At 39.0% G+C, this 22,223-nt stretch overlaps 1 protein-coding gene across 1 annotated transcript in view; it reads right to left on the minus strand.

The window, feature by feature from the left end:
- Positions 1-22,223, minus strand: part of LOC128661562 (transient receptor potential cation channel subfamily V member 1-like) — a 60,664-nt gene that overhangs the window by 32,531 nt on the left and 5,910 nt on the right. The window contains exon 2 of the mRNA XM_053715805.1: positions 2,268-2,426. Within this exon, the coding sequence (XP_053571780.1) occupies positions 2,268-2,426 (159 nt within the window). The remainder of the gene's footprint in view (positions 1-2,267; positions 2,427-22,223) is intronic.

Here is a 22,223-nt window from a genome sequence, read left to right on the forward strand (position 1 = left end):
TACTAAACCCAATTTTTTTCTTTAATGATTCAGATAGAGCATGCCATTTTAACCAACTTTCTATTTTACTCCTATTATCAATTTTTCTCCTATTATCAGTTGGTTCAGCACCTGGGTAGTGCTTGCTGATTGGTGGCTAAATGTAGCCATCAATAAGCAAGCACTATTCAGGGTACTGAACCTAAAACGGGTCAGCTCCTAAACTTTACATTCCTGCTTTTCAAATAAAGATAGCAAGAGTACGAAGAAAATTTGATAATAGGAGTGAAATAAAAAAATGCTTAAATGGCAATGCTATATCTAAATCATTAAAGAAAAAAATTGGGTTTAGTACCCCATTAAAAGTTTTGAAATATTTCAAGTTTTAAATTGAATACTGTTTAAATGTAATTAAAATGATTATCTTATTCAATAGATAGAACAACTTTAATTAGAGCCTATGTACTAATCGAGTTGGTCTATTTTTGTGTTAGAAGCAGATGATCTATCAGCACATCCAATCTTTTGAAAACTGCTTTTCCCCATTATCAGACAATTCTAAAAAGCCGTCTTGGGGCCAGATCACAAGTGGAGCGGTATTTAAGGCTCCTGCGCTAACTCCACTAGAAGTAAGCTTTTTGCGTGTGTCAGGTAGCGCTCGTATTACAAGTTGAAAGTAAAAGGTTTTCGCTCGCATGCTAACCCGATACGCGCAAAAAGCCGAAGTTAGGATATTGCACAAGTCAAATTATTAGAATTATATAGAAGTTAATGGAGCGAAAAAAGTGGGGGGGAAAAACTTCAGGTGCATCATAATAACTTTGTTGTTTTCTGATAATGGGTAAAAAGCAAATCTAAAGTCAATGTATGTGTTTATATCAAATGAGTTCTAACAGGACGTAAAGGGACCCAAAATATTTTTTTCATGATTCAGATAGAGCATACAGTTTTAAGCAACTTTCCAAATTAATTCTATGATCTAATTTGTTTCATTCTCTTGGTTTCCTTGGTTTTTCAAAAACAAACCTAGGTAGGACTCAGGAGCTTGGAGCTAGCTGCTGATTGGTAGCTGCATATTTATACCTCATATCATTGGCTTACCAATTTGTTCAGCTAGCTCCCAGTAATGAATTGCTGCTTCTTAAAAAAAAAATACCAAGAGAATGAAGCATTTATTCATAATATAAGTCAATTGGAAAGTTGTTTACAAATGTATGCTTTATCTGAATCATGAAAGAAAAAGTTTGGGTTTCATGTCCCTTTAAAATGTTATATGAATGATTTTCATGTGGATGAAAATAAGAATTTATGATGTCTGAATATTGTGTTTTTTTATTGTGTCCCATTGCCATATGAAATGCCTGAAATGCATTTCATGGATTGGTTGTGAGCATTTAGAACTTAAAAAGGCCTTAAAGGGACATGAAACCCAAAATGTTTCTTTCATGATTCAGATAAAGAATACAGTCTTAAAAAAAGTTTCCCAACTGACTTCTATGGTCAAATTTGTGTTGTTCTCATGTTTTTCTTAGTTTTTTTAGGTAGTTTGCACATCTGGAACCCTACATAACAGGACATAGTGCTGCCATTTAGTGCTCTTGCTACTGTATAACATTGAAGCAGAACTGCTGCCATATAGTTCTGCAGACACGTGCACACTCCTGAGCTGACCTTCCTGATTTTCAACAAAGGACAACAAGAAAACAAAGAAACTGATAATAGAAGTAATTTGGGAAGTTGTTTATAATTGTATGTTCTATTTGAATGATGAAATTAAAAATTGTGGTTTTATGTCTCTTTAATGCACCACCATAACACGTCTGATAATATGATGGACTGAATTTATTTTCAATATCAAACAAAGGAATGTTTTCTCTAATCATTGTGAAACTTTGCAGTAGATGTTTGTGCTTAAATCAACACCCTAAGGGGCTTATTTACTAAATGTCTGTCGGACCTGATCCGTCAGTGCGGATCAGGTCCGACAGACATCGCTGAATGCGGAGAGCAATACGCTCTCCGTATTCAGCATTGCACCAACAGCTCACAAGAGCTGCTGGTGTAACGCCGCCACCAGCAGGGGGTGTCAATCAACCCGATCATACTCAATCGGGTTGAATTCCGGCGATGTCTGACAGGGTTATAGAGCAGCGGTCTTTGTGACCGCTGCTCCATAACTTGTGTTTCTGGTGAGCCTGCAGGCTCGCCAGAAACACGGGGCCTCAAGCTCCATACCGAGCTTGATAAATAAGCTCCTATGAATGAAAGTAAAATTATGCTTGACTCACCGAAATAAAACCAGTCATTTCTATCTTTTTGTATCTGGAAAAACTGTCCATCTGCTTCAATGTCCAGATCCGCTCCGTCCTTCACAAGATGCTGAACTATGTTTTCTAGCTTTCTTTCAATTGCAATATGTAAAGCAGTTTGGCCTTTTAAAAAAAAATATATATATTAAAAATGTTTTTTTTTTTTTTTTACAAATGTCTATTTGTAACATATTTCCTGGAAGGAAGATATCTTAAACAAACAGTCTACTCCAGAATTGTTATTGTTTAAAACATTGATAATCCCTTTATTACACATTTTCCAGTTTTGCATAACCAACACTGTTATATTAATGCACTTTTCACCTCTTTGATTTACCTTGTATCTTAACCTTTGCAGACTGCCCCTTATTTCAGTTATTTTGATAGACTTGCATTTTAACCAATCAGTGCTTATTCATAAATAGCTCCACGGGAGTGAGAACAATGCTATCTATATGGCACACAAGAACTAGCACTGTCTAACTGTGAAAAAGTGTCAAAATGCACAGCGATAAGAGACTGCCATGAAGGGCTTAGAAAGTAGTATAGGAGCCTACCTAGGTTTAGCTTTCAACAAAGAATACCAAGAGAACAAAACAAATGTAATGTATGTATGGGGTACTTGTAAAGCACGGCTAATCACCCACAAGGGTCTCAAGGTGCTGTTTGTTTAAGCAACCTCGGAAGGATGAAAGGCCAGGGATTGAACCTGCAACCTTTGGATGGATACAGAGCTCAGCCACAGTGCCTTAGCTTACAGAGCTATCTATTGGAATAGGACATTTTCTTTGAAATTGCATGCCCCATCTGAATTATATAAGTTTAATTTTTACTAGACTGTCCCTTTAAACTTAGAATAATACTAAAAAACTAATATATAGGGCAGAAACAAATGATCTTAAAATAGTTTGTGACAATTAAACTGCTATTTCCATTCAATTAAAACTGTAGAACTGAATAAAAAAAAGCATAGCATGAGAATTGTGATATGCACACAGAGGTTCACAATCATATTTGTGCAAATTTGTTGTGCAAAACCATCAAGCTCAGATTGGTATTAAATTTAATTTAAATAACATTTGTATCTATAAGAAGTGTCACTCAGATTACATATACAATGATTTTCTACATTTTGGTTGGGTAACCATACAAACACCTGTAAGAACTTTTAATTTTTCAGGCTTTTGTGCATATTTTTCAAAGGGTTTTTGAAGTCTTAAATAAAGGCAAAAATATGAATGTAAAATATAGTAACTAACTGATTTAATATTGATGATGACTACCTTATTTGTTTGAAAGCAGATTTTTTTTAACTTAATCTTTAAAGACATTTTTTAAAATATCTAATATATACAGGCTTCATTAATTAAACGTTATATATGTGTGATGTAACAAATTTGAAATAAAAAAGGAATCATGGCATTTAGTCACGAAAACATAGTTAAAGGGATACTGAAGCCATTTTTTTTTCTTTCGTGATCTAGATAGAGCATGCAATTTTAAACAACTTTATAATTTACTCCTATTATCAATTTTTCTTCGTTCTCTTTCTTTTTTATTTGAAAAAGAAGGCATCTAAGCTATTTTTTGGTTCAGAACCATGGAAAGCACTTGTTTATTGGTGTATGAATTTATCCACCAATCAGCAAGAACAACCCAGGTTGTTCACCAAAAATGGGCCGGCATCTAAACTTGCATTTCAAATAAAGATACCAAGAGAATGAAGACAATTTGATAATAGGAGTAAATTAGAAAGTTGCTTAAAATTGCATGCTCTATCTGAATCCCAAAAGAAAAAAAATTGGCTTCAGTGTCCCTTTAACCCCTTAATGACCGCAGCACTTTTCCATTTTCTGTCCGTTTGGGACCAAGGCTATTTTTACATTTTTGCGGTGTTTGTGTTTAGCTGTAATTTTCCTCATACTCATTTACTGTACCCACACATATTATATACCGTTTTTCTCGCCATTAAATGGACTTTCTAAAGATACCATTATTTTCATCATATCTTATAATTTACTATAAAAAACATTATAAAATATGAGGAAAAAATGGAAAAAAACACACTTTTTCTAACTTTGACCCCCAAAATCTGTTACACATCTACAACCACCAAAAAACACCCATGCTAAATAGTTTCTAAATTTTGTCCTGAGTTTAGAAATACCCAATGTTTACATGTTCTTTGCTTTTTTTGCAAGTTATAGGGCCATAAATACAAGTAGAACTTTGCTATTTCCAAACCATTTTTTTTCAAAATTAGCGCTAGTTACATTGGGACACTAATATCTTTCAGGAATCCCTGAATATCCATTGACATGTATATATATATTTTTTTCAAAGACATCCCAAAGTATTGATCTAGGCCCATTTTGGTATATTTCATGCCACTATTTCACCGCCAAATGCGATCAAATAAAAAAAATTGTTCACTTTTTCACAATTTTTTCACAAACTTTAGGTTTCTCACTGAAATTATTTACAAACAACTTATGCAATTATAGCATAAATGGTTGTAAATGCTTCTCTGGGATCCCCTTTGTTCAGAAATAGCAGACATATATGGCTTTGGCTTTGCTTTTTGGTAATTAGAAGGCTGCTAAATGCCACTGCGCACAATACGTGTATTATGCCCAGCAGTGACGGGGTTAATTAGGGAACATGTAGGGAGTTTCTAGGGTTAATTTTAGCTTTAATTTAGTGTAGTAGACAACCCCAAGAATTGATCTAGGCCCAGCTTGGTATATTTCATGCCACCATTTCACCGCCAAATGCGATCAAAGTAAAAAAAACGTAAATTTTTTCACAATTTTAGGTTTCTCACTGAAATTATTTACAAACAGCTTGTGCAATTATGGCACAAATGGTTGTAAATGCCTCTCTGGGATGCCCTTTGTTCAGAAATAGCAGACATATATGACTTAGGCGTTGCTTTTTGGTAATTAGAAAGTCACTAAATGCTGCTGCGCATCACACGTGTATTATGGCTAGTAGTGAAGGGGTTAATTAGGTAGTTTGTAGGGAGCTTGTAGGGTTAATTTTAGCTTTAGTGTAGAGATCAGCCTCCCACCTGACACATCCCACCCCCTGATCCCTCCCAAACAGCTCCCTTCTCTCCCCCACCCCACAATTGTCCCCGCCATCTTAAGTACTGGCAGAAAGTCTGCCAGTACTAAAATAAAAGTTTTTTTGTTTTTTTTTTAAAGAAAAAAAAAGCATATTTACATATGCTGTGTTTAGGATCCCCCCTTAACCCCCAACCTCCCTGATCCCCCCCCCAAAACAGCTCTCTAAGCCTCCCTCTAAGCCTTATTGGGGGCCATCTTGGGTACTGGCAGCTGTCTGCCAGTACCCAGTTTGAACAATAAAATGTTTATTTTTTATTTTATTTTTTTATTTTCTCTGTAGTGTAGCTCAATCCCCCCCCCCCCCCACGGACCAACCCCCACCACCTAAATCACACCTAAGGGGGTTTTTTTAACATTAAATGTCCCACTTTTATTTTGGGACACATTTTTTCTGTAGTGTAGCGGTTCCCACCCGCTCCCTCCCCGTGCACGCGCCCGCCCCCGCCCCCTCGTGCACGTGCGCGTGCCCGCGCGCTCCCGCAGGCTTACCCACCCACGATCCCGCCCCCCTCCACATGACCAGGGCCATCGATGGCCGCCACCCACCTCCCACACCGGCTCCCACCCACCAACGATACCGGCCATCGATGTCCGGTGCAGAGAGGGCCACAGAGTGGCTCTCTCTGCATCGGATTGCCGTAAAAGGTTATTGCAGGATGCCTCCATATCGAGGCATCACTGCAATAACCGGAAAGCAGCTGGAAGCGAGCAGGATCGCTTCCAGCTGCTTTCCACACCGAGGACGTGCAGGGTACGTCCTCAGGCGTTAACTGCCTTTTTTCTGAGGACGTGCCCTGCACGTCCTCGGTCGTTAAGGGGTTAAGAATAAGTGGTCATCAGACTGCTGCTTTTTAACCTATACTCAAACTCTCAGCTTGCTGTTTGCAATCTTCCCAGACTTGTCCGACTGTAGTGATTGACAAACCCTTCTCAAGAGTGATTGACAGGTGAGCAGCATTGTACGGGCAAATATGCCAGTTTGTGGGAGCAAGATAATTAACCAGCCATTACAAGTGACTGGTTATTGCTACCAAAGTGCAAAAAGATATTTCAACACAAGCTCAGAAATGGTGCTGAGCTGCCACTGGGTACTATACCATAACCTAGAAATTACATCCAACAAGCAAAAGAAGGCAGCAGCACTCAAAGTATCAGCTGTTAACTGGGTTTATTCAGCATCAAACAATGAAACAGTGATAATTTGGAGATTAAGAAGACTATGGAATCAAGCATGAAAACTTTTTCATACACAGATTTGAAAGCGACTAGAATCACTAGACTAGCCTTGGGCTCATGAGACTTTTTGAAGGTACAGTTAGCTGTTGATAAAGCTAGTAGTCACTATTAGAAATTGGTTGGTTGCCTATGAACTTCATTCCACTACGCTAGCTGAATATTTTCGGGTGAAAAGAATCCCAAGGGGATTGAGGATGAGTGCACGACCAACACTGATGGTAGATAATATAGAATACTGCCAAAAGTTTGAGCTGATTTTGAACAAGTGCTCCTTCGATCTAATTGTTATGACAGTAGAATATCTGCAGAAAAAGCTTGAATTACAGCGTTCAGAAATTTCCCAATATGAAGCAGAATTAAAAGCTGCACTTAGCTTGGAGGAGGTGGAGAAAATTCTGGCATCAACTAATAATCAGATCGCATAACTATGGAGCGGTAACCAACACCGACATGGAGGAAGGAAGCACAGATGGAGAAAGCAGGAAGGTACAGCAGAGTGTACGCTCGAAGACAATGGCATCCTGCAACAAGAAGAAATAAGACCGGTATGTGTCACATCCTATGGGTAAACAGACTGTTGGTAACAATATTGTTATTAATATATCCGATCACAAGTTGAGTGATATTGAAGCACAAGTCTTGACAAAAGGACTATAATTTTTTCCTCAACAAGGATGTGATTTTTTTTAAACTTGATCAGGAACTCTATCGTTTTTTCAGTAATGTAAAATTGAAATAATTTTTTTTCTATGAATAATGATTCTACTGGCCCTGTTATGTCAACTATACCTATAATTAAAAATGAGAGTAATGTGGGTGCATTAAAATTAAAAACCTTACAACTTAAGAATAAGAAAAAATGTGTACCTCATTATTATGAGAAAAATGTGGATACCTATATGTCATTGGTATTTTTCGATGTTAACAATTTACGCAAAAAAGTTACAAAAAGCTATTTAAATAAGAAACATAGTCTAACAAATTTCTCAAAACTAGAAAAAGAAGGGCTACTTAAAATGAGAAAATATGAACATTGTGGTGAAATCTGCAGATAAGGGTGGAGCCACAGTTGTTCTTGATAAAAAATATTATTTATCTGAAATCCACCACCAATTATTGGATCAAGAGGCATATAAGTCAGTGAGCTACAATCCTATTTTTGATATACAGAGAAAAATTAGGTTTTGTATTGAGAAAACAGTCAAATGTGGTATTATTGGAATGGAGGAAAAATTATTTTTATTATGTGATCATCCGAAAACACCAGTCATATACACTTTGCCAAAACTGCACAAAATCTGTAATGCACCACCAGGTCATCCAATTGTGGCAAGTATTGGATCTGTGTTTTCGAATATTTCTATCTATTTGGATCGCATATTAAGACAGTTTGTAACACAATTTCAGTCATATATAAGAGATACTGGTGACTTCTTAAACAAATTGGAAGAAATTTCAATACCAGAATACAAGTGCATTTTGTTTAGTCTAGATGTTTCCAGGCTCTACACCTCAATCAGTCATGATTGCGTTGTGGGTGCTGTAAACAACGTAATTGCTAATTCCAAATTGTATACAGACAAAGACAGATAATTTATTATTGCCTTGCTAGAAATAATACTTAGATGTAATTATTTTTTATTTCAGGACCAATTTTATATGTGATTACAGGGGACAGCAATGGCTTGAATGTCGCCCCCACATACGCCAATATATTTATGAATATATACAGGGAAAAATTGGTGTATCAAAACGCATTGTTCCAAGAATATGGGGCCACATGGTGGCCATATATTGATGACATATTTGGTGTATGGCTGGGTGACATTGAGAACCTATTGAAATTTGTTGATATACTCAATAGTGCTACTTTCAAGATTTAGTTGAATCTAGAATATAGTGACGAGAAATTGGCTTTTCTAGACACTTTGGTGATTAAGGAAAATGGTAGATTGAATGTTGATTTGTATAAAAAGAGCACAAACAGGAACAATCTGTTATTGGCCTCTAGTGCTCATCCTCCCTCTTTGAAGGATTCCCTACAAAAAAGTCAGTTGATGCACGTTCGTCGCGTTGTGTCAGATGACAAAAAAACAGAAGAGAGACTGAAAGAAATAAGGAATCTATTTGTAGAGAGAGGATACAATAGAGGGCTGATCAATAAGGAAACAAAGGAAATACTTAATATGTCTAGAGAACAATTACTTAAAATGATTAAACAAAAAATAGTTGATAAAAATAAGGATCAGAGATTGTTTTTTGTATCTAGATATAATGAGTTAAGTCCCCAGGTAAAGAAAATTATACGCAAACACTGGTATGAGCTTACGAATGGTAACCCAGAGATGAAGGAATTCTAGGAGTATCCAATGGCACATATAAGAGAGGTACCAACATTAAAGATATTCTGGTTAAAGCTGATGTAGGCCCAGGTAGTATAGCCAAACAACAATATATTTCTAAGAAGAATAATGGCTCTTATCCATGTCCATTGTAACAAAATGATCAAGGGCTCAATTTTTGTACACCTCCAAACAGGCAAAAAATATCAAATTTCAGGCTATTTATATTGGAGAAATGACACGTAAAGTAAGTGAAAGGATAACAGAACATAAATCCAAAATAAGGAGAAAAAACATTAAATCACCAGTAGTGTTACATTTTATGCATGCAGGCCATAATGTCAGCCAGCTCAGGTTCCAGATAATAGAACAGGTATTGCCCTTTAGAGATCGGGGAGACAGTGAGCAATTACTTAAAGGGACACTGAACCCAATTTTTTTCTTTCGTGATTCAGATAGAGCATGCAATTTTAAGCAACTTTTTAATTTACTCCTATTATAATTTTTTCTTTGTTCTCTTGCTATCTTTATTTGAAAAAGAAGGCATCTAAGCTTTTTTATTAGTTCAGACCTCTGGACAGCACTTTTTTATTGGTGGATGAATTTATCCACCAATCAGCAAGAACAACCCAGGTTGTTCACAAAAAATGGGCCGGCATCTAAACTTACATTCTTGCATTTCAAATAAAGATAACAAGAGAATGAAGAAAATTTGATAATATGAGTAAATTAGAAAGTTGCTTAAAATTTCATGCTCTATCTGAATCAAGAAAGAAAAAAATTTGGGTTCAGTGTCCCTTTAAACAATCCTTTTGGATTTGTCATTTTAATTAACTAATGCCAGTGGGTATGAATAAAGATTATGGGTGGGTATGAATAAAGATTATGACTTATCAGTGTTGTAGATATGCAGAGGTTTGTGTATTTATGCTTCTAAATCATGTATATGTTGATTGTGAAAAAAATCTTATGTGCTAGTATATGATATGTGACTGGGTTAAATTAACTCATGGGGGTGTGTCCCCATTGAGTATATAAGGGTGTGTAACCTGAAACATCGCTGCTGTTTCACTGTTTCATTGTTTGATGCTGAATAAACCCAGTTAACAGCTGATTCTTTGAGTGCCGCTGCCTTCTTTTGCATCTTGGTTATTGCTAGCTTGCGGTAGCAATTAGCGCTTATAAAATTAACAAGATATGGATATCTGGTTAATTTTATAAATCTGCCCCAATTGCCCCCAAAATACTATCTAGTGCAGCACTAGGCAGTATTTTGTGGTTAAAGTAGGTGGGCGTGGGATGTTAGAAAAAACTGGCACTGAAAAGTGCCTTTACAGTTCCTGTGGCTGCGTCTCTTAGAAAAGGATCAACAGTCTCTCTCATAGCCACAGTAAGTCTGCATTGACCCCATGAACTATGATCTTTGATGCAAAATCACTAAGAACAGGGCTTATTGGGCACTGCTCAGTGAATTCCCTCTGAACTCCAAGCACGTAAGTGCTGTTACATATAACCTTTTCACCGTGAATCTGCATAGTTCATCAGACATCAATCAAGTAAACTGGTGTATATAACTATCTTTCAACTCACTAAGACTGCATTCCTTACGGACATTGCATCTAACTCTGGCAATCCTCTCTAACTGAAAAGTCGTTACATTGTATCTAGCTCAATTATTCCCTTCTGTGTTTGTAGCTGTGTGAATGCTCATGTGAGGAATGTGAAGCAAGGTTATTCCTGTTTATATCTGCACAAATATTTGATCTTTGCATGAATACTACTGAATGTCTTGCAATACATTAATCTGGATAACAATGCAGCACTTAGAACCATTTACTATTACTTGCTACTCATTTGTGCGAACTATACCTCATAATAAATTGATATCTATTACCTGTAATTGGATATTATACCTAAAGCCTTGCATATAATAATTTACTCATTATTCTTGTTACACCCGCAGGTTTCATTAACTTGAGGCCTTTCTTTTCAACTCTCAAAGTTGACCCACAGTTCATGATCAAAACAGGGGTTGTATATCATTCTGATCCTGATAACTTGTGAAAACTGTGTGGCTCACTAAAAGATTCCATCTTCCTATTTAAAACCTTACACAGATCAAAGCGCGCACTTTCAAATTTAGTGGCGCAGCTTAGAGTCGGTAGTCTGACATTCTCTGATCGGAGGATCATAAGGAGTCCGGAATTGTTAAAGCAATTTCTCCGGTGGCTGTGTCTACCCTGGTGGGTAGGAGCAGGTAGGCACCTCAGCTATACAGCTGAGGTGTAGAGGTGTTTCTGTGGCATCTTTTTACTCTGGGGGTGTTAGAATTTAAGACACTAAGTATTTAAGCTACAGGTGAACTCTTTTCTTATTTATCTTTCACTTTGTTTATCCCTGAACAGTGGGAAAAGAAATTGGGTTTTCTTTTGAAACATTTTTTTGCATACCCCTATTAGAGGCCTCTGTTTTGTTTTTTTTATTGTTTCCTAAAGGTACATAAAAAAAAAAAAGTCTATGCCTTCTGTTCTATGCACGCTTTGTTTAGATACCCAAGTGGAGCCTCCTTTACCTTTTTGTTTCTCATGTATTGAGAGGACATTAATGTATATAGTTAAGATTTTTAATTCTGAGCCACCATTCTCTCAGGTTGATGCTGTTCAGGCAAAACCACAGCTTTCTTCTCAAACATCCCAAGCCTTAACGGCGTTACAGGCAGTTCCCTGTGGTTCCTCTCAATCTCCTGGAGGAGTATATTTGTGAGCAAAGATTGCTGCCCAGGTGTCTTCTGCAGTATCTGAGGCATTAACTGCCATTCCCATGTTATAGGTTAGACGCAAGAAGAAATTTAGAGATTCAGATAGTAAGGTTTCTGATCCAGTTCTGACTAACCAAGTTGATCTTTCTCATAAGTCTGAAGAGGATACATTGGTACCTGAGGGTGAAATTTCAGATTCGGACAGTGTAAATCCTTCTTCTGATGCTGTAGTTGTATCCTTCAGATTTAAGCTTAAAAACCTTTGTGCTTTGTTTATGGAGGTTTTGGCTACTCTGAACAACTCCGATAAACCTATCATTATCAACCCTAAAAAAATCTAGTAAACTTAATAGATACTTTGATGTTCCTTCCTCTATGGAGGTGTTTCCTGTGCCAGACTGTTCTAAGGAGATTATTGCATGGGAATTGGAAAGACCTGGGATACCTTTTTCTCAGTTGCCGGTGTTTAAAAAGATGTTCCCAGTGGCTGACTCCATTAAGGAGTCATGGCAGACGGTGCCCAAGATGGAAGGGGCAATTTCTACTCTGGCTAAGAGAATTACTATTCTTATAAAGGATAGCTGCTCTTTTAAGGATCCAATGGACAAAAAGCTAGAGGCTTTTTTGAAGAAGACGTATGTTCATCAGGGTCTCCAATGGCAACCTGCAGTGTGTATTGCCACTGTGACAAGTTCATGTAATGGATGATGGATACCGCACCTGTGGGTTAATGCTTGTGAAGACCTAGGGACAAATGCCAAATCCCCAAACAACAGCAATGATGTAAGGATCGGTCCACAGCACTTATAAAATGTTCACTTTATTGGAAACAGATGAACACGAATAAAAGGTGACGTTTCGGAGTTGCCTCCTTAATCATACAAATTGTATAGTCTTTTACACACAGCTTTTAAAGTTGTAACTCCATTATTAGAGGAGATTCATTTTACCACCCACATAGTGGGAAAAGATATACCATCAATAATTTATTTACATGTGAATCCAAGTATGTGATCTATTTGATCAAATGCCCATGTTCCTTAATCTACTTGGGTGAAACTACCAGTAAGGTTAGAGATAGGATGAGCCAACACAGGTCAAACATCCGATATGGCAATCTAGAAGCACCATTATCAGCTCATTTCATAGAGAAGGGGCACAGTATCAAGTTATTGATCAGGTACGAATACAAAGAAATGGAATGGATAGGGCAAAACTCCTTAAACAGAGGGAAATGCAATGGATAAACAGGTTGGAAACACTAAGGCCTAAGGGCTTAAATAAAGATTATGATTTAGCAATATTTTTTTAATATGGTAAAATTGTGTTAATATTACGTTTTGGTAAAAGTTAACAATATCCAGTATGCATTCCTATAAGCTATGATCCAACAGTGTGTGCAAAGGTTCTAATTTGATAGCATTATTTTTAAGTATATATAAGTCTTTTAGGCATTAATTGTGTATAGGCAGTAGAAATTAAAAAGTAAATTGTGCAAGGTATTTGTATATATAGCTTGTATAGCTGCAGTCATCTATATAGTCCAGTAGATGGCAGTATAAGCTCAGAAATGAAATGTTTGGCGCCATAATGCCTTTAAAAGCTGTGTGTAAAAGACTATACAATTTGTATGATTAAGGAGGCAACTATGAAACGTCACCTTTTATTCGTGTTCATCTGTTTCCAATAAAGTGAACATTTTATAAGTGCTGTGGACCGATCCTTACCTCATTATTGTGACAAGTGCGGCAACCTATTGGTTCGATGCCTTGTCTGAGTCTCTTCAAGCAGAGACTTCTTTGGAGGATATCCAAGACAGGATTAAGGCTCTTAACTTAGCCAATTCCTTTATTACTGATGCTTCGTTAAAGGTCATTAAGTTGGAAGCCAAAATATCTGGTTTTGCGGTCCTTGCGCGCAGAGCTTTATGGTTAAAATCTTGGTCAGTGGATGTTTCATCTAAGTCCAAGCTTTTGGCAATCCTAAGACCTTGTTTGGTCCTGGTCTGGCAGAAATTATTTCCGATATTACAGGTGGTAAAGGGTCTTTTTTGCCGCAAGATAAGTAAAATAGACAGAAAGGTCATCAGAGTAATTTTCGTTCCTTTCGTAACTTCAGAGGTAAGCCTTCCTCTTCCAAGCAGAAACAGTACAAACCTTCTTAGAAATCCAATCAGTCTTGGAACAAGGGGAAACATGCTAAGAAACATATAAATCAGCATGAAGGGGTTGCCCCCAATCCGGGATCAGATCAAGTGGGGGGCAGACTTTCTAAGTTCTCTCAAGCTTGGGTACGAGATGTCCCAGGGTTACAAGTTAGAGTTCAAGACTTTTTCTCCAAGGGGCAGGTTCCACCTCTCAAGATTATCTGCAGACCAGATAAAAAGAGAGGCGTTCTTGAAATGTGTTCAGGACCTTTCCGACCTAGGAGTGATAGTTCCAGTTCCAGTTCAGGAACAAGGTATAGGTTTTTATTCCAATCTGTTCGTGGTTTCCAAGAAAGAGGGAACTTTCTGACCGATTCTAGACTTGAAGTGTCTAAACAAGTTTCTCAAAGTACCGTCCTCCAAAATGGAAACTATACGTTCCATTCTTTCCTTGGTCCAAGAGGGTCAGTTCATGACGACCATAGACCTGAAGGATGCGTACCTTCATGTTCCCATTCACAAGGATTATTACAAATTTTGAGGTTTAACTTTCTGGACAAACACTTTCAGTTTGTAAATAAAAACACAAAGAGGGCGCCTCATAGCGTGAATACTGCTTTGCAGGTGGAGGTAAGGTGTATGAAATTGTGCTTACCAGAATATGTGGCACTGTACTGTGACCAGTGCTATTCCGCTGGCTAGCACTTAACAGTGGCTAGTACACTGGAACCGGTTATCCTTGTAATGGCCGCCTCTTGATTCAGCTACCACACGGCTGTTAGAGATGTCAGTTACCTGTCTGTATCGGTAGCAACTGGTAAAAAACTGAAGCAACTTAAGGTTCTGGGGGTTCTCTTGGCAATAATTCGGTCTCAGGGAATTGCTGTAGCGCCCTATCTTGATGACATTCTGGTTCAGGCACCATCTTTACAACAAGCAAGCTCTCATACAGAGATCTTGTTGTCTTTTCTACATTCCCACGGATGGAAAGTGAATCTGGGAAAGAGTTCCCTTGTTCCAGCAACAAAGGTAGTTTTCTTAGGGGCTATAAAAGATTCTCTATCGATGAAGATTTTTCTGACGGAAGTCAGAAAAGCCAAGATTCTTTCTTCTTGCCTCTCTCTTCAGTCTGTGGTTCGGCCATCAGTGGCTCAATTTATGAAGGTAATTGGTTTGATGGTTGCGCCAATGGACATCATTCCATTCGCTTGGTTCCATCTGAGAGATCTGCAGTTATGCATGCTCAGTCAATGGAATGGGGATTATGTAGATCTGTCTCAGAGGATAGATCTGGATCAGTCAACAAGAGAATCTTTCACATGGTGGCTGTCTAAGGAGCATCTCTCTCAGGGAACATGCTTTAGAAGACCTTCCTGGGTGATTGTGACCACGGACACCAGCTTACTGGGTTGGGAAGCAGCCTGGGACTCGTTAAGGGCTCAGGGACTCTGGACTCGGGAGGAGTCTGCTCTTCCCATAAACATCTTAGAGTTGAGAGCGATTTTCAATGATCTGATGACTTGGCCTCAAATAGCTTTAGCCCAATTTATCAGGTTCCAGTCGGACAACATAACCTCAGTGGTTTAGATCAACCACCAGGGAGGGACTCAGAGTTCCTTAGGCATATAGAAGGGATGGCTCGGATTATTCAGTGAGCAGAAGCTCACGAGTGCTGTCTATCTGCCATCCACATTCCAGGAGTGGAGAACTGTGAAGCGGATTTTCTGAGCAGACAGACTTTTCATCCCGGGAAGTGTTCTCCAGCTTGACCCTCAAATGGGGGGGTGCCAGAGCTGGATTTGATGCCATCTCGGCAGAATGCCAAGCTCTCAAGATATGGTTTGAGGTCAAGGGATCCCCATGCTGCTCTGATAGATGCGCTGGTGGTCCCTTGGAATTCTGGGATGGCATACCTGTTTCCTCCATTCACACTTCTCCCACGAGTCATTGCTCGTATCAAGCAGGAGAGGGCGTTGGTGATTCTCATAGCTCCTTCGTGGCCTCGCTGGATTTGGTATGCAGACCTTGTGGAGATGTCGTCTCTTCCACCTTGGAGACTACCTCTGAAGGTAGTTTTTAAAGTTTTGCAACAGGCTCCATTTGAGTCTATGCATTCCATAGATATTAGGTTGTTATCTTGAAAAGTTTTGTTTCTTGTTGCTATTTCATTTGCTCTGAGAGTCTCTGAACTCTTTGCTTTGCAGTGTGATTTTCCTTATCTTTCATGCTGATAAGTTGGTTCTTCATACTAAGTTAGGGTGGTTCTTGGTACTAAATTAGATTTTGTTCCTAAAGTTGTTTCGGATAGAAATATTAATCAGGAAATTGTTCTTCCTTCTCTATGTTCTAATCCTTCTTCTCATAGGGAACGTTTGTTACACAATCTGGATGTTGTGCATGCGCTGAAGTTTTATCTACAGGCTACTAAGGATTTTTGCCAGTCTTCTGCCCTGTTTGTTTGTTTATCTGGGAAATGTAGAGGTCAGAAAGCTACAGCTACTTCTCTTTCTTTCTGATTGAGAAGAATTATTCGTTTGGCTTATGAGACTGCTGGACAGCTCATTCCACTAGGACTGTTTCTTCTTCTTGGGCTTTTAAAAATGAAGCTTCTGTGGAACAGATTTGTAAGGCTGCAACTTGGTCTTCTCTACATACCAAAATTTCCAAATTTGATACTTTTGCCTCGGCTGAGGCTTCTTTTGGGAGAAAGGTTCTTCAAGCAGTGCTGCCTTCTGTTTAGGTTCCCTGTCTTGTCCCTCCCTAATCATCTGTGTCCTCTGGCTTGGGTATTGATTCCCAACAGTAATTGATTATTCCGTGGACTCACCATATCTTAGGAAAGAAAACAAAATTTATGCTTAACTGATAAATGTATTTATTTTCGGAAATGGTCCACAGCCTGCCCTTTATTTAAAACAGTTATTTTTAACTTTAACCTCAGGCACCTCTGCATTTTGTGTTATTCCCTTTTCTCCATTTTCCTTTGGTCGAATGACTGGGGGATTGTGGGAAGGGAAGTGACATTTTTTTTTTTTTTGAATAATTTTTATTGAGGTTTATGATAGAACGACATACAGATATAAATACAGGTGAACTGCTATATAACAACAAGAAACAGCAGCATACTGTAAGAGCTCAGTAGCTATCAATATCAAGTCGATAACAGTATAATATGCAGTAGTCTCTAATATCAGGATAATAGTAAACAATAGTATGTCATGCGTAGAGTCCCAAGACTAGGCAAACCTCATACATTTTTTACTTTTAGGTATTGTAACATCTCATTAATGATTAATAAACAGTAGAACATGGTGCATACGCACTTATCAAATTGTATCTGAGAAAAAGACAGTGTTGAAGATAAAGAACATCGTTATTATATAATATTATTAATTGCGGTTATTCACGAGGGAACCTCGAGTTAAGTATCTGGTCTAATCCAAAGAACCAGAATACTATACAATAAGGGGGGGGGGAGGTGGTAAAATGGATGATGATATCACGGAGGAGTGGAGTATGGTTGCATTGCATAAATGTTCAAATGAATATTCAAATGAATGATGGGGGAATGAGTGAATAAATGGATGAGGAAAGGGATAAATGAATGAGTGGATAAATGAGTGGGGGGAGAGAACGTTTAGTGGGTAAGTGGATTAATGAGTGGGTGATTCTTCAAGGAACTGGGGTAATGAATGCTGAATATAAAGATGACTAACACAGTGAATAGAAGACACAGTTGAGTCTGTTCATCTGAGAAACCAGCTAAGTAAGGTGAACCAAGAGAATACTATATGCCGACTAATTATTAAATGCAATGTGAAGTAATCTACTTCTTGATGTAGGCTAGTGTGACAGACCCTTCTGTCAGGACTGAAGGAGTTAATTGTGTTTAGCTAAGAAACTAATTTCTAAAGACAGAGTTGCTGGCCTCAGCTATTGTGTGCTATAATTACATTTAAGTAATAAACAGGCCATTGTTTAATCACCCTCAGAGAGCAGACGCTAGGTGATAAGACAAGCCAAATGTGTTTAAGTTGTTATCTGCCTAAGTAAAGTATTTAAGTAATGTAATTCTACTGTTTCATAAAAGGGCGTCTTCCCCTTTTTATCTAAATGTACAAGAGTCTTTCAACCCCCCCATCTGGGGTCAAAACCTGTATAAATACTAGGCATCTAGCCTTTAATAAATGACATTCTGTTTTAAACCTGAAACTGGCTGGGTTGTGAATTGCTGATTCCCTATGCAGGACATTGTTCATCTGGTATTAACCCTTGGTACACTGTTGGTACCGTAACATTGGTGGCAAGCGACGGGATGAACCTTATCGCCCAGAAGAGCAACTACACAAGCCAGTAACCTCAGGAAGAGGGGGATTATTACAATACTGACTAAGATGGAAAGAGTACCAGGGACAGAAGGAACCAATGGGCCCAGCATAGCAGACAGAACCCCCGCAGAAGCAAGCTTTGATCGGGCGGTTAAAATAAGACTGGCACATTATGGCCCCAACCCATCTGCGGAAATTATCGACCGGGTCATAGCAGCTGTGGAGGCCAACCTACTTCGCCAAAGCGGCGCTGCAGCAAACCCAGTGGAAAAGAGAAAAGTAAATTTTGCAGCTTTTAAAAACTTCCTGGAAACAGAAGGAGAGATTGATGGGTACCTTGCGGATTTTGAGAGGCAATGTGCACTACACAAGGTACCCGCAGAGGACTGGGTCATGATATTATCCGGAAAATTATCCGGCCGGGCCAGTGAGGCTTTTCGGGCCATTCCAGATGAGGAAGTCGGGGATTATAATACTGTAAAAGAGGCTCTGCTCTCCAGGTATGCGGTTACACCGGAGGCATACCGGAGGCGGTTCAGAGACACTGTTAAATTAACTGGAGATTCCTACCTTGAGTGGGCATGTAAGGTGCACCGCACAGCAGCTCACTGGATAGCGGGGTGCCAAGCCGTGTCTGGGGAAGAGGTGCTGCAGCTATTCCTGTTGGAACATTGCTTCGACAAGTTACCCGCAGGAGTTCGAGAGTGGGTTCGGGACCGTAAACCCTCCACCCTGCATGAAGCGGCTCGCTTGGCAGATGAGTATATGGATGCCCGCAAACTGGACACTTCTACCACTAAGCCCCCTGCTAGAGTGGAGTACAGACCCCCAGTCACCCCAGCAGCTGCCAGTTACCAACCCCCGGCGCACCGCTATACCACACGGCCTCTGGCCACGAACTACCCTCAGAGAGGTGCAGCAACTCAAGGGCACCCTATGTCAGTATGAAGGGATTGTGGATACCTATAAAGAGCAGGTACAGAAAACTCGTAAAGAAGCTGATGGGATTTTGAAGGACTGTTTAGCCCTAGTCTGGGCACTGAGGAAGTTGAACCCTTCTTTGTATGGACAGGAATTCTCTCTCATAACGGGAATACAGATGGATTGTCCTGGCAAACTGACATGCCTACCACCTCCTAGTCCGGTCATCCCCAGGTTGACCCGCCAAAGGGTCAAGCCGGGTCTGCCGGAGTGTTCCACAAGGGGGGAGATATGTGACAGACCCTTCTGTCAGGACTGAAGGAGTTAATTGTGTTTAGCTAAGAAACTAATTTCTAAAGACAGAGTTGCTGGCCTCAGCTATTGTGTGCTATAATTACATTTAAGTAATAAACAGGCCATTGTTTAATCACCCTCAGAGAGCAGACGCTAGGTGATAAGACAAGCCAAATGTGTTTAAGTTGTTATCTGCCTAAGTAAAGTATTTAAGTAATGTAATTCTACTGTTTCATAAAAGGGCGTCTTCCCCTTTTTATCTAAATGTACAAAAGTCTTTCAACCCCCCCATCTGGGGTCAAAACCTGTATAAATACTAGGCATCTAGCCTTTAATAAATGACATTCTGTTTTAAACCTGAAACTGGCTGGGTTGTGAATTGCTGATTCCCTATGCAGGACATTGTTCATCTGGTATTAACCCTTGGTACACTGTTGGTACCGTAACAGCTAGTGATTGCAAAATAAGTTATAAAATGTTCATCACTTAATAATATAGCTAAACATAAAAGCCTATAGCAATTAAGTCTTCCATAGTCAGGCTAAAATGTCTACCTGGTTAGAGGGAGATAGATGCAACACCACAATTTGAGGCATATCTAATAATTAGGCATTATAGTGTAGATAGGGGGTATGGTGTTTCCCCAACCTTGGAATATTTATATCCTGCTGCCCAGGCACGGGCCCTATGTCCAAACAGCAGGTAAAGCAATTCTATGTATAGGTGTATAACTCAAATAGTTATTCACTAAACCTCCCTGAGCTATTTGTATAATATGTTTAATGCCTATTATGCTAGAAAGGAGACCTGAGTTAAAAGACCTAAGCTAAAAGACAGTCTGAGCTAAGAGAGGTGAGCTAAAGGGTCTACTAGTTTCCCCTGACAGTGGCTTATTGTTCAATATTACCTAGATAAAACATAAGCATACTCAGCTGACTAGTATAAATGAACAGTCCTGCTGACCTAATTAGATAGTGGATAGAAAACGGTACACAGACTCCACAAGGCTCCCCTACAATAACTGTGTTACAAGATAAAGGCTTTTGGGGATAAGGTAAAAGAATAATGTGTGCTTTTGCAATAGAACGCACTGTGGTAGATATAGAGTCACACAGGATAGCATCTACTCAAGATATCATCTTATGAATGCTCGCTATCTATCAGTGTTAGCCAATAGGAAAAATAATAAAAATATATAACAGGCAGGGACATGCGGTGCAGCATGGAATGGGTAATTGGACAATGTGAGAAAGAACACTGCTGACCCATATAATACTGATAAACATTGTTAGACATCACATAACACATAAACAACTAGGGGACACACAATGCAATAACACAGTAGAGGGTAGACTAATCTTATCCCAGTTACTCTATAACATACACAGCAAACATGTTATGTAAACTCATAGTAAAATGTGTCGTGCTGTCTCGGCCGCTGACCGCACGGGCACTTGGGAAGACCATGGGCACATGTCCATCATGTACAAATTCTTATCACTAAAGGGTCTAAATGTAGTCAGCGGATAATCATGCTAAAGAGGGCAGCCAGGCATCAGCCTTTACCATACTATGTATAACTAAACTGACTGTGAGTGTGCAGGTCGTGTAGTATTAACTTGTCGGCATCTGATACAGATAAGATTCCCTAGTATTCATAGGTGCAGTAACAATTGTTTGTCTGGGGAGTATTAATATCCAATATAGTGATGATTTACTGTATAAACCCTAAATTGCATAGGAGGCAGCACCTTGTTGAAAAACATAATTTATGCTTACCTGATAAATTCCTTTCTTCTGTAGTGTGATCAGTCCACGGGTCATCATTACTTGTGGGATATTATCTGCTCCCCTACAGGAAGTGCAAGAGGATTCACCCAGCAGAGTTGCTATATAGCTCCTCCCCTCTACGTCACCTCCAGTCATTCGACCAAGGACCAACGAGAAAGGAGAAGCCAAGGGTGTAGTGGTGACTGGAGTATAATTTAAAAAATATTTACCTGCCTTAAAAAACAGGGCGGGCCGTGGACTGATCACACTACAGAAGAAAGGAATTTATCAGGTAAGCATAAATTATGTTTTCTTCTGTTAAGTGTGATCAGTCCACGGGTCATCATTACTTGTGGGATACCAATACCAAAGCAAAAGTACACGGATGACGGGAGGGATAGGCAGGCTCTTTATACAGAAGGAACCACTGCCTGAAGAACCTTTCTCCCAAAAATAGCCTCCGAGGAAGCAAAAGTGTCAAATTTGTAAAATTTGGAAAAAGTATGAAGCGAAGACCAAGTTGCAGCCTTGCAAATCTGTTCAACAGAGGCCTCATTCTTAAAGGCCCAAGTGGAAGCCACAGCTCTAGTGGAATGAGCTGTAATTCTTTCAGGAGGCTGCTGTCCAGCAGTCTCATAAGCTAAACGAATTATGCTACGAAGCCAAAAAGAGAGAGAGGTAGCAGAAGCTTTTTGACCTCTCCTCTGACCAGAGTAAACGACAAACAGGGAAGACGTTTGTCGAAAATCTTTAGTTGCCTGTAAATAAAATTTAAGGGCACGAACTACATCCAGATTGTGCAAAAGACGTTCCTTCCTCGAAGAAGGATTTGGGCACAAGGATGGAACAACAATCTCCTGATTGATATTCCTGTTAGTGACTAACTTAGGTAAGAACCCAGGTTTAGTACGCAGAACTACCTTATCCGAGTGAAAAATCAAATAAGGAGAATCACAATGTAAGGCTGATAACTCAGAGACTCTTCGAGCCGAGGAAATAGCCATTAAAAATA

The sequence above is a fragment of the Bombina bombina genome, chromosome 5 (genome assembly GCF_027579735.1).
Source record: "Bombina bombina isolate aBomBom1 chromosome 5, aBomBom1.pri, whole genome shotgun sequence".
NCBI lineage: Eukaryota > Metazoa > Chordata > Amphibia > Anura > Bombinatoridae > Bombina > Bombina bombina.